Raw genomic sequence first — 13,788 nt, 5'->3', positions numbered from 1 at the left:
ACTTTGTCTTTACACTGTATCTGTTCCTTGCATCCCTCTTGCTCTGTGCTTTTAGGAGGGAGGTAGACCATGACCGCGAAATCAGGTGCCTTTATGAAGAAATGGAGCAACAAATTAAAGCAGAAAGGGAACGGCTGCTGAGCCAGGTAAACACCTCATTCCTTCACTCTCAGGATGCTTGAGCCCGACACTGAGCTCAGTTGCTAAATCAATGAGCCACATCCTTGCAAAGTGCTGGAGATTTATTTTTATGCTGAACGTTGGAGTGAAGAAAAAAAAAGCACCAATTTATCTGCTTTTTGCAGGGATCAATGAAGCATGAGAAGAGCAGCTTACTTCAGAAAGAGCTGCAGAGCAAAGAACAAGAATTTGAGAAGATGCTATACCACCAGAAAAAGGTGACTTGGAGGGGGTGCCCCTTGTTTCTTTTGCTTGAATTTGGATTTTACCCTCTGCATTGTCTACACAGGCCCTGTTGAACTGGCTGGCGGTTTTTTTTGACACCAAAGTCATTGCTTCTTACACATGTGCAGGGCTAGAGCTGGATTTGGGCTCTTGTGCCTGAGATGCCACCTTAGCCCCAGCTCCTGCTGGTTCCTGTTGGTGTTACAAGAAAAACCAGTGCCAAAAGCCTTCATTGTAGGGAAAGAGACAGCATTGCATACTCCACTGTGACCAGCTGTTTCACTTCTGCTAATCATGGGAAGCCCTGAAGTGATGAGTAGACATATGCAAGTGCCCCCCCCCCCCAGTATATAAGCTACTTTAGGGAAGGGAAATTCTTCTCACTGTTCTCCTCCCCACCCCCCATCAGCACCAGACAGACTAGGTGCGCTCAAGTAGGAAAAAATCAAATCCTGTATGCACCAGCTGTCAGGGAGGCTGTGCCCTGTAAGGAGGGGAGCAAGTAATTTTTTGGGGTGGCTCCTTGGCCCAGTATAGGAGCTGCCTGTGATTATTTTATCTCTCCAACCTTATTCATCCCTAGCTAGCAGGACCAGTGGTCAGGGATGATGGGAATTGTAGTCCCAAAACAGCTGGAGACCCAAGTTTGGGAAACACTGCTCTGCCCGTGCGCACGCACACACACACACACACGGTCATTATGTCTAGTAGCCATTAGCCATTTATAGCTTTATCCTCCAGGAAATTTTCTAATTCTCTTTTAATGGTCACCACCACCACCACTTCTCATAGATGTAAATTCCATAATTTAACCTTGCACTTTGTGAAGAAGAACTTCTTTTCTGGCTGCCTTGACTCTCCCACCCTTCAGCTTCCCTGAATGATGTTGGATTCTGGTAATCTATGAGGGAGTGAAAAATTATATTCTCTTTCTCCGTACTGTGCATTATATGAAGCATCTTGCGTCATGGCCCCACCACAACCACTGTCCTTTCCCTGACAAGCTAAAAAACCCTGAGCATTGTAAAGTCTTCTCATAGAGGAGTTGCTCCAGTTCACCAATAATTTGGCTTGTCCTTTTCTGCACCTTTGGATACATCTGTACAGTCCCGCTTGAGGCTTATCTACACGGAAGATAATTGTTTCTGTCACTGGAGTTCATGGTGCTGTGCCAAGTTCCTTCCAGGATTTTAAACCTTCAGCTGTGAGGACCCTTTTAGCTTGCTGCCCCACTTGCAAAGCACACAGTGTCCTCCTTTAACCTCCAAGGCCCACAACCTTAGTATGTGATGCCAGCACCATTCATGTTTTAGCTCCAAAGAGGCGACTCCACCTCCACCAACCCAAGGAAGGCCATCTGCTCTGTTTGCACATGACGTTATCATCGTGCCATAATATCCTCTTATAGGAATGCGGCTGAGAGATAACACTGTGTAATTTGCGTTATTGGTGCAGTTTGGGTAAGTCCAGTGTCATGTATTTGCTCTGGGTTGTTTAAAAACTAAAGAGCAGTTACGTTGGGGCAAAACAACAGAGAGGAGATTAAGAATTCCCCCATATGGGTTTTCTCAGTTCAGGGTCCCTTCCAACTCTTCAATTCTATGACTCTGAGGTTATCCACTCATGTGACCAACAGGCATATAGATTAGGACCACAAAAGACCACTTCACAATAGGGAATGAAAATGCAGCTAGAAGGTCTTCGGGGTATTGATACCATGGTAATTACTGTACCCCTGCAGTGCAGGAATATCAGCTAAAGCATCCATGACAGATGGCCCCCCAACCTCTGCTTATAAACCTCCAATTCACCACCTTCCAAGGGAATCGCTTCCACTGTCGAACAGTCCTTACTGTGAGAAAGTTCTTCCTGATGTTTAGTTGGAATTTCCTTTCTAGTAACTTAAATCCATTGGTTCTGGTCCTTAACATGTTATCTTTATTAATGTACTTGAATGCATTGCAGCTAAAAAACCTCACAGATGTATTGCTCTGCTTTCTGTTTTCCTTTGTACAACTTTTTTTTAAATTTAAGATATTCTTCTTCCTCCCCTACTGCTCAAAGCTGCTTGCAGACACTGGCTACTGATGCCTTTTGGTTTTTCAGATCTGTTCATCTTGATTTCTTACATATTTTTAGCTGGAACATCAGTTACAGTCCCAGAGCTCAGAGCAGCTGGAAATGCGGGTGCAAAATGAGAGACTGAAAATCTTGAACGACAATCTCCTGGACCAATTGGAGAGAAGCAAATGGGAGCTGGAGGTAGCCCGAGGTCACCTGCAACAGCTGCAGAAAGAAGCCCAGCTAGAGCAGGAACAGAAAAACAGGTGTGTTGGGGTAGGGCTGTAGAACATGCAATGAAAAGTGCCAGTTGCTTTTGCTGTGTAATGCTGGTTTACGCTAATTAGTTAATCAGTGGGACTACAGAATGTAGAAATGAATAGCAATAATATGTGGCTACTGCAAACTGTAGTACTGGCACTATTTTCAGGCGCCACATAATACCTGGGCTGTATTTGTAAAAAATTGATCTTTTGGTGTGGCAGCACCTACCGTATTTTTCGCTCTATAGGACGCACTTTTTCCCCTTCAAAAATGAAGGGGAAATGTATGTGCGTCCTATGGAGCGAAGACACCATAGCCCCGCGACCCTCTCCCGGCTGGAGCCTCCATAGCCGCGCGGCACCTCTCCAGCCAGGAGAGGGTCGCGGGGGACTAAAGCAGCCCTGCTCTGTATAAACTAGAGATAAAAATCATTTTTCTGGTTACGTTTCCTAGAAGACCATGATAGAAATGGCTCGGAAAGCAAGCCCCACAGCAATTCACCATAAAAGGTCAATCCAAATCTTCTATTGTCAAAACCACGGCTCCTACCAGTCTGAGAACAAACAATGTGGCAAACAATAACACTGATCTCCACAGCAATCAGTCAGATTACTGTTCAGAATGTATGATGTCACTGCAAATTGGGCAACCTTTTGCTTTATTGAAGAGTAAATCTACTTTCTAATACTGAATTGGCCAAAACATGACTTCAGTTATAAACCGGGATAAGAATTTGGACGTAACGTCTGCAGAACAATTAGACCCCAGTAGGTAGATCTTCTGCCACCTTTTCTTCTCAGATACAAAGTCCCAAATGGTACAGTGGTGTTGTTTTTAGTAATAATAATTTAAAAAATCTAGAGCTGATGTAGGCATTTTAACTTAAATATGCAGTATGCACAGTTGACATTCTTTTTCTTATTTTGAACTGTATGCAAACATAGACTAATGGATCATTTTTAACAGGAAAGGCTGCTTTGGGAGGTGGAGTGATTGGGGAGCAGAGCAGTGTGGTGGGTGCAAAAGGGTGCGTGTAAATTTGGTCCTCAGCTGGAATTTCTCTTGGAAACCAAGAGAATGATATTTTGCATCAGCAAGTCATGGAGAGCAAGAATGGGAGTCAGCTCCTAACCCAGTGTTAATTTAATTAGTCCACCCTCTGCCCTTGATTGCTGCCAGAAGCTTTGGCATTTGGGTCATATTATCAACGTTTGCACAGGACAAAACTTGTAGCCCTTAAAACATTAACCTTCCCTTCCCCCTTTAAATGTAGGGATGTATTCAGAGTCTCTAAGAATATGCAGAAAGAAAAGAAAAGCCTCCTGCGACAACTGGAACTGCTCAGGTAAAGGTGGGGGCATCTTGACATCTGCTCTTCACCATCTGCCTTGAGGGCTTGTTGACATGTATAGGGAGGTATAGAATAAAAAAGCTCCTTGGTGTTATGTCAGCTATTCAAACAAAACCAGCAGAATTGGCCAGACCCACAGGGCTGCCACTTGACCTAAGCAGCAAGCTGTACAGGGGCCAGTGCTTTGGGTGATTCAGGTCCCCAGTGGCAATAGATAGTGCTAAAGAAGAAGAAGAAGAGAAGAGGTTGGATTTGATATCCCGCCTTTCACTCCCTTTAAGGAGTCTCAAAGCGGCTAACATTCTCCTTTCCCTTCCTCCCCCACAACAAACACTCTGTGAGGTGAGTGGGGCTGAAAGACTTCAGAGAAGTGTGACTGACCCAAGGTCACCCAGCAGTTGCAGGTGGAGGAGCGGAGACGCGAACCTGGTTCACCAAATTACGAATCTACCGCTCTTAACCACTACACCACACTGGCTCTCCACACTAAAGTACAGTCATACCTCAGGTTGAATGTGCTTCGGGTTGAGCGCATTCGAGTTGTGCTCCACGGCAACCCAGAAGTAATGGAGCGCGTTACTTCCAGGTTTCGCCACTCGCGCATGCGCAGACGCTCAAAATGACGTCATGCATGGAAGCGGCAACACGCGCCGACGCGCCGACGCATCTTATATTGTGTTCAGGATGCAAACAGGGCTCTGGAATGGATCCCATTCACATCCCGAGGTGGCACTGTAATGTCTGAGAGCAGCACCAAAGCAATTTCTGCAGTGAAGATTTAGGCCACATGAAGCTTCTGTGAAACCTGAATGGGGATTTGTGGTTGCGAAAAGGAGCGGTGTCTTCCCCTTTCTCACTTCTCTTTGAGGATTGTTAGTTCCCTACCGTAGTATGTGTAGAGCAACAGCTACCGCTTACCTCTGTGTGTCTTTCTTTCCTTTGGAGCAGAGAGATGAACAAGAAGCTGCGAGACGAGAGAGATGCCTTTGAAGCCAAGAAGCTGGTTAGTCTGAGAAAGAAAATTCTAATCCCCCGTCGCCTCCCCTTTGCAGCTTGCTGTTGTTGCCATCACTTGGGGTCATTTCATTTACAGGGTGGGCATTGACTGAGAAACCCTGTAGTGCCTGCATGTGGACTTATTATTATTATTTTTAAGAGAGAGCTGCACATTTTTAAACCAGGCAATTACAAAGGGGGCAATAAGGACTGCTGGCTCCTGACTCTACAAGAAAGCGTTTACAGCTGGGTGTCCCTCCAACCTGGAGGGGGAGAGAATCTTTTGCACATCTTGAACTTTGTACACTAAGGCTTCCATTCAGAGGAACCGTAGCTGAACCTCCATGTTTCAAGGCTGAGCCATTGCCACCTAGCTTGGAGAAGGCCCAGTTACGTTCTTTCTCTTCCCACCACCACCACCATTCTGCAGAGTAGTCTGGAATTCATCTCTGGACCCGCCTTGCCTCATTCCAGCCTATAGTTCTTCTGCTATATCACCTTGTGCCTATATCCTTCTAGGCTTCCATTGTCATGCAGCCCACAATTAATTTTTTTTTAATTGATTTTAATTCGTTTTGCTACATCAAACATTAAAACAAACAAAAGAAAGCAGCCCACAATTAAGAGACTGAAAACAAGATGTCTTTTTGTCTGTTTCTGCCTCTTAGTTTGGCCTGCTCCTGGAATGGGCCTTTTCCATCCCTGGGCAGTTTGTTTTTGGTAGGAGAGATGTAATGTCCACGAAACATACCACTTAGTAGATTTGATCGTAGACCAGCGAGGCAGACAACCAAAATGTGAAGATGAGCCAAAAGAAGACATTTTTGTTTCCACTGTGACATGTGACCTCTTGCTGCTGGTTTCCCTGCTCCACAAATGCAGGGCAGGAATGAAGTATAAAGGGGGGAGGGGAGTGTGCTGATCAGCTATCTAGTCTTTAGTGTTGTACAAGCATAGGGTGTAGGAATGTTTTTATTGAAGCTGCTATGTATGTTTTTGTGTAAAAAGGAGAGGGAAGTTTCCAGTGCAATGTTCTAGTCTTTGGGTATGATTGTGCAAACATCCATGCACCTGTCTGTCCATGGGTGGCCCATCCTGTTCCGCCATCTGAGGGTGAAACGAGGTGTCCCTCCCCAACACACATTGCTGCTGCCTCCCCACTGAAGCCTTGCTTACCTAGGAGTGGAGAGGGAGCAATTGCAAAGCTGAGCAAGTGGGAGCTGTTCTACAAAGCTTTGCTGCAGGCCTCTCCCCTCCCACTCGCCTAGAAGGGAGCGTTCCAGCTGCAGTGGAAGTGGTGGGGCAGGCGGGGAGCCGGTGGGGCGCCATCTTTTGTGTTTCCACCACCAGAGGAGGCTTCTTTACCTTGCCTTATGAGTGGGCTGCCTCTCCGGCTGTCCCACGACTCATCTTTCTGATTACTAGGCCTGTGGCTGCATCTCCAGATAAATCTGGGGGCATGTGATCTCCATAGTCTCAATGAGATCATTAAATGCAGCAGAAGCAACAGGGAGAAACTGTCTTCTGCAGTTGCAGTTCAGAGAGAGCAATGCAGTGAGTTCTCAGATCCCATTTGGCACTTTAATGTCTTTTTTGAAGAGCATCCCTTTCATGCTGCACCATGGGATACGTTTTAGAGCTCTTGAGTGGGGTCGCATTGAAAGCAATTTACAGTATGGCATGGAGGGACGTGGAAAGACTTCATATGGACATAAATTGGTTTTTCTTCACATGTCAAAGTAGCCGCTGGATTGTCCCTTTGACAGTCTGCTATCTCTGTTCTCTAGTGGAATATGGGCTCCAGGCAAGCTACAATGGCTTTTGTTGTCTGATCCTCTTTGAAAAGTAAATATTAATGAGATGGAGGTTCTGTTGGATGCAGGGAAGAAAGGCACCCACCACTCTTCATGCAGATTGCATCTGATGTGGGAATTCAAAAAGAGCAAGCTTTTAATCTGCACACAGTCATTCTGCAGATTTAAAGAACTGGTTTAGTGCAGAAACAAATAATATAATACTGTGGACTGCGCTTGCATAAAGGCAGGTTGCATGGGTTAGAGTTAGCACATCAGACTCTTGAAGTAAAATGTAAACCTTCAGTTAATGGAAAAAAGGATCCTTATTTGTTTCTGTTTTTTTAAACATTCCCTCCTTTTTTCTGAACCTCAGTCTTGTATCAAGATGTACCAACTACAACTATGCTGGAGGGACTGGAATGAAGGAAGTTGAGTTCTAATTTTTCTAGTGGAAAAAACATGTTGCATTATGTTCCTGTCAACTATATATGCACACACAGCCACACACACACACACACACACACATACACACACACACACACACACTTGATATCTGCTCATGCTAACTGCAATTTGCAGCAATCTTTCCATTGCAAGAGTGTGTAGTAGAAAAGGAAAAAACAAAATATGTCTGTTTGCCTTAGTTTAAAAAAGTATGGTATTTCTAGAAGGCTTTTTCTACCATCAAAGGGAATTATCAAGGAGAATAGAAGTCTGCTGATGCAGCAGCAACTTCCTGTCTTGAAGTCTCTTGATGATGGGCCCTTTCTATATTTCTCTTTTGTCCAAGACTGCAATGCTTGTGTCTGTCTGTTGGAGCATCTGCAGGCTGTTGCTTTTCTAAGATAGAGAAGAGCACAAACTCCGATGCACACTTGGGGTATACTGGCATAATGTAGATCTGGTGAGGTTTTTGGTTTTAAAGCCTGAAGGGCCTTCCTAGCCTGATCTTTCTGTTGTCGTTAGATTTGCAACTGTACTGTTTTTTAGCTAGAGATTCCTGGTTGGTAGTCAGTACCAGTCTTCATTCACTGTGACATAATGATGGACCAATCAGGTTGCCAGAGTTTAACAGTGCATCGTTCTGTAGGAGAGATATCTGGCTTGTTCTTGCCTGCACGTTTATGACAGTTTGCCTGCGCTGCAAGACATATTTCCAAGTCTGCTTCAACATATAACAGGGAGACCTTGCAATAGCGAAGTATTAAAATCTTCTAAATACGCCAAGACTGTTTATGCAATAAATGGCAGCACTGGAAATCATTTGGCACTGTGAGGGAGAAGGCCAAACTAGACGAAACATGGAAGAGATCTGAGTGGATCCATGCACACTTAAATGGGAGGAAATGTCCTGCTGGATGAAGAGCTTGAACTTTGATTTCGGTTTCTGACAAAATCTTTACTGCTTCAGTCAGCGCAGTACAAAGGCAAGACAAGAGTTAAAAGGCACAGCAGGTGCCTTGCATGGCGAAGTGCAGCTAAGATATTGATCCAGCAGGTGATTTGCCCCCTGCCTCATCCTTTTGAAGAGCTCGCAATGGGCACATCTGAGTTCTCAGATTGGACCAAGCAATCAGGCACTCCAGTCCTAGTCTAATTTGCTCACAGATGCTTCTAAAAGAATTTCGAAAGAGTTTTCCAACGTTTACTCTAGTAAGGCCCTGAGATACTGTGCAAAACTAGGACAGTTGAAGCACAGTGTGGAAACTCTGCTGATACCTTTACAAGTTCCAAGGCTGCAGAGGACTACTTGGGTCCTTGCATCTTTTTTCCTCTGCCAATCCCTTCAGGTCCCCAGTTGTTCATTAATCCGGATTACCACCCTAAACATTCTGAAGTTAATTTTGAAATTGATATTTGGAAACATCGTGCCTTGAGCTGCATTTTGTACTGCGCTTTGTTGTACCGCTGTGTGTTATGAATGGAAACTGAGTTTCCCCAAGTCCATACATCCACAGGTTTTGGAGGGAGTTGCATGCCATGTACAATCTGGTCCTTTGTGTGTCCCTTAATGAGAAACCTGCATGCACCTTCCAGAAGTCTAGAACCGGTCTCCAGGTACAACCCATTCATTCACGGGTCTAGTAACAGTATATGTGTCTTTGGTATGTGTTTACGACAAATATTGTGATGGCAAAATACTGCAAAATTCATGCTGTTGTTGGAATGTGAGCCTGTGATCCAGACTTCCATAATAAAATGCCATGCACCCTGTTATCGTTATCATCAAATATTTCATGCTTGTGTGTTCTGTCATTGCAATGCAATATTTCTTTATCGTCTGTTTTTAAATGCCAATGTTACACTGAGCCAATAAAAGCTGGCAAGAGCTAGAGAAACAGCCAGGAAACAATTGCCTCTTTCGTGCTCATGTTCCATTGCGTAAAGTGTTTCTTTTGTATGACTGTATTATGACAGACCATTTAGAGGTCCAATCAGATGGTTAAGACTGGGTTCTGAGTCTGCCCAAAGCACACAATAAAACCCACTTGAATGAAAAAACTGATATATTTATGAATAATCTTTCGATTCATCATTCTAAACCGTATTCAGCATAATAAATGTCCCATTATGATTAATCTGTTGTGAGCGATCCACACAACTTTGGAAGCAGGGTGCAGAACTGTTACATCTCGGGGATGCATTTTAAAGCTGGGAAATTGTGCTTTCATCCTGAGAATGCATTCTTTGTTATTGGAATTTAAAGTAAGTTGAGTATTTTCTGTATGCCAAACCCAAAACTGAAAAACCTTTTAATCTCTCATCAGCCGCAAAATGGCAGCTCCTGGGGTAATCTTGACTAACTGTTGGAGAGCCTCTCCCAAAGTGACATGGTGGTTGTTGTTTTTTAATTTACTTAGATGACAGATTCCAAATTGCTCTCTCTAATTTTCAGGCACTTGAAAGCAAAAGACCTCTCTTGAAGAAGGGGTCAGCGATAGGCAAATACCTAGTGGAGGAGAAGCCAGTCAAACGGTCAGAGCTGAATATGTTGTGTTGTGTCCCACTGCATGCTGTCGGTCTGTAGTCACCACAGTCGGTCTGTTGGGTCACACTGTTCTCTCCCTTTCTCCTCTTCAAGTGAACTAAGGTTGAGGCAATGGGTGTCCTTGGGGAAGTGCCCTTTGATGAACTTGGGACTGTGGGGCACTGGTGACTGAATGAGACTGTGTAGGTGGGTAGGAGGGGTGAGTCTAATTTTGATAACAAGGAGATTCAACATATACACACCCTCAAGTTTCCTACATTGCATGCATTTAGAGAGAAGGGGCAGAACACCATAAGCAAAGTTATTTCACACATTTCTGAACTATGTGAGCAGCTTTGGCCTCCTTTGGGATGGTAATATGTAAATATAGAGCATAACTCGATAGGCATATTGGATAATCAAGGTAGTTTGCCAAAAATTATGAGCATTGCCTCTGGCCCTGTCCACACCTCCACATGTTAATTGTTCGTTTGTTTTGTTCATGCATTCATTTCTGTGAGTATTGACACTTCTTGGAGCCCCTCCAAAAGTACAATTCTCAGTGTCCCATCTAGTGGAGCCCCAAGAGGTAAAACTAATGTAAAAACCAGTATACATTTTTAGTGTGGATAATATGCCTTAATGATTCTGGAACCCATTGATATACCTGCTGCTCCTCTCCTCCCTCCTCACATTTTAAGACTGTTGGTTTCCTGTCCTCATCAGTGCTGACGTTACATGAAAGTGTGGGTAAGTTTTCTGTAAATGCTGATGTTGATTGTGCTGATGCTTTTGGACATTTGTTCCCATCGTTTGTGTGCCTTGGCACAGGCAGCTTGCTCCAGGAAGTACTTCTCTTGTCCTGCCAAAATATTTTTATTTGGAAGAGAAAAACTGTAAACTCTTCCTGACCAACACTGCCAGTTTGAAGCAGGGAAGAGGAATCAATTCATCTGTGGAGGAATATGCGGTTCTTAGGAAAACAGAAAGGCAGGAAACAGCAGGAAATGTTGGGAAGCCAAAGTCTCTGATGAAGACCAGCACAATCCAGAGAGAAAAGACCAACAGATCTAATTATCTTCATTTATCGCCAAGAAGGCTGCCCATTGGTAATGAAACTGTGGTGAGTCTAGCTGGCGGGGGGTGGGGAATACTAACCTTATGTATTGTCTTTTTATTGTCATTGAATCTTGAATCATTTGTGGGCTTTTTTTTTGGTATACTTAATGACCCGTCCTGACTTCAAGTTGAAGTCCACAGGTCATGCTGGGGTATAGGAAGGAAGAGTGGCATTTCAGTACCTTGGAGAGCTCCAAGTGAGCAACTTGCTCAGGAAAAAGCTGAAGCTTGACTGCAACCTTATAACCCCCAAAGCCCAGGTTACCTACCTCTCCTGTCTACTTCCCTGCCTGTGACTTTTTAAAACGAGGACCCCCTGGCCTGGAGATGAGTCCTTCTGCATCTGACAGTGGCAGGCATTGTGGAATGGGATGTACTTGGTTCCTTGTGTGAATCAGGCTTATGGGAGTGGCCATGAAGTTCCCTGTGTTTAGGGTCCACAGGTTGACAACCATCACCCCTGGGTTCAGAATTGGTAGCCTCGTTCTGTCCTTCAGCAAGCAGTGTAGCAGCCACAGCCTAAATTGATTCAATCTTCCAAGAATCGTTTAGGGCCATGGACATGACAATTAGCTTCCTGCACTAATATGCATATTATATTCCTGGTAGCAATTATATTTTCTAATTTTGAAGTGAGACTGAACAGAAATGCTAAGGTGAAAAACAAGAAAATCCATCAGCAAAACCTTTGGAAATTTTTGTTTACCTCCTGTATCTATTCAGGGCCAAATCTTGCAAAGCAGGCAGATATTTTTAAAATTGCTCTTCAGTCTTTGCTTCTTCCCATATGGTATAGTCTGAAAACTGTTTCAGCTAGGTGAATAGTCACAGTACAGTGACACAGTACAGGCTCTGTACAGATATTTTGTACTCCAGGTGAGATGGGGAAGAGGCCATCACTTCACTATAGGGGAGACATGAATGACTGGATTAGGAGATCCCACATTTATTTAAACACATTATCTCCCTGATAGTGTGAGGTTAAAATTGCTGGACCATGTGAGCTTGAGTATTACTCCTGATCTTTATGCAGATACTTTTTAGGCAATGAGAAGCGGGGATAATATCTGAACATAGCCTCAGTCTATGCAACTGGATGTGCAGATATGAACATGGGTTTAAATTTGCTCATATTAGTGTCCCCACTGTATGTTCCTTAACATGTTTTAAATACAAATTCTACCCTAGCTCTATAAACTTTTCTTCTTCCTTTTCATTCTTACCTTGATAATGGCTTTTGCATCCAGATATTGGAGCCAGCTAGTTCTTCTCCTGACCGTGTCTTCAAAGTAGTGTTTCTTGGTAATTCCGGAGTTGGCAAGAGCACCTTCATCCATCACTTCTGCTACAATAGATTCCTGGCTGGGATCAGCTCAACTATTGGTAACTGAGGCTCCCAAACTGCAGAAAAGAGAGGCATAAGGGAATTTAATAAGTGCTTAAGTGAGGCTTGTGCCATGTGCTCAACAACTTCTGCAGCAGAAATATTTGTGAACTACACATCCCCCTTCTCAGTACTACTGTAAACATGGCAATATTCCCCATGGACATTCCACACTATGTATTCCTTTAGCAGTATAATGTTTAAAGTCAACTAATGTTGAGGAGTTTTTTAATGGGTTTTTTGGAATAGTGACAAATGGATAAGGACAAGCTAAGTGCTAAGATCTGACTAATTCAAATCACAACCAATCAGTCAGAGGCAAGGTTTATATATATTTTGATGCTCTAAAAGGCACAATGGCAGGATGCATGTAGTCTGTTCTTTCACCAGGCCTCTTGTCAAGTCTACTCCTTTGCTACTGTAATCATGGGACTCTTAACTTTGCTCTGTGGCAGGTAGTGGAGGGGTAGGGGATGGATGAGAGGACTGGTGGAGGGATGGTGATAAGAGCAAATGGTGGCTACTTTCTGTCTTAGTGCCTTCAGAACCTTTAAAGGCATTAACTCCCAAATCCCTACTAACTGATAGCCATTGGGAAGACTTTTAACTTCAAATTGTGGTAGCATACCAGATGCTGCACGCGCTTTCCAAGCAGACAAGAAAATAACCCGCAGCCCACTCGGTAAAAATAATGAACCTATTGGCAAGCCCACCCATTTTCCCCAGCCCTGGCCGTCTACTGTTCTCTATAGCACTTTTAATTTGTGATTATGCTTTACAGATTTTTCTGTGGTGCCTTCTATGCAACAGTACTGCGAAGGAGTTCATTCTCTCCCCCTTTAACTGCTGGAAACTGCAGCTAAGGGTGCCCCGTTCCAAGCCCAAAGTCACAAAAGGAGTCAAGCAGACATGCTTAACCTGGACTCCCAGATTCGAAGTCCAGCTCTGCCCACTGTGCTATCCTGGCCTTAGACTCCTCTTGTTTCTCCTGCAGGCATTGATTACCAGGTGAAGAGCTTGATGGTTGACAACAAACAGGTGGTTTTGCAGCTATGGGATACAGCTGGGCAGGAAAGGTAAAAGATTCTGTGCGATTTAGATTGGTAAAGAGCTTTAAAAGCACACAGTGATAATATGAGGAGACTTGAACCTTCTTCCAAAATTTCCAGATGTTCTTGAACACTAACAGCAATAACTGACTAGTGTAAAATTTCACATATCCAGTACTTTTCTTTTGCATGCAAGACTCTTGGAATCTGGCCACTTACAGTTTTCTTTATATAAATGGAAGTACTGTATGCTGCACACAAACATGTGTAGCAAGTCCTGATGACCAAGGTATGAGTGGGCATTTAAAACAAAACTTCTCTTGGGGAGAGAGAGCAATTTGAAGCAGAGGGGTGGGGGTGGGGTGGGGGTCAGGGGAGAAGCAGCTTGAGGAAAT

The 13,788-nt window shown here is 44.0% G+C and overlaps 1 protein-coding gene across 7 annotated transcripts in view; it reads left to right on the top strand.

The window, feature by feature from the left end:
• CRACR2B (calcium release activated channel regulator 2B) overlaps positions 1 to 13,788 on the top strand; it is a 40,661-nt gene that overhangs the window by 20,941 nt on the left and 5,932 nt on the right. For all 7 annotated transcript variants that reach the window (XM_083756934.1, XM_083756936.1, XM_083756935.1 and 4 more), the window contains 8 exons: positions 56 to 146; positions 306 to 398; positions 2,545 to 2,732; positions 4,004 to 4,075; positions 5,030 to 5,084; positions 10,677 to 10,964; positions 12,208 to 12,343; positions 13,339 to 13,420. In XM_083756934.1, coding sequence (XP_083613060.1) covers positions 56 to 146; positions 306 to 398; positions 2,545 to 2,732; positions 4,004 to 4,075; positions 5,030 to 5,084; positions 10,677 to 10,964; positions 12,208 to 12,343; positions 13,339 to 13,420 — 1,005 coding nt within the window. The remainder of the gene's footprint in view (positions 1 to 55; positions 147 to 305; positions 399 to 2,544; positions 2,733 to 4,003; positions 4,076 to 5,029; positions 5,085 to 10,676; positions 10,965 to 12,207; positions 12,344 to 13,338; positions 13,421 to 13,788) is intronic.

This window comes from Podarcis gaigeae (genome assembly GCF_964106915.1).
Source record: "Podarcis gaigeae genome assembly, chromosome: 1".
Lineage (NCBI taxonomy): Eukaryota > Metazoa > Chordata > Lepidosauria > Squamata > Lacertidae > Podarcis > Podarcis gaigeae.
The sequence above is the reverse complement of the archived record's forward strand: the minus strand, read 5'-3'. Positions and strand labels throughout refer to the sequence as shown.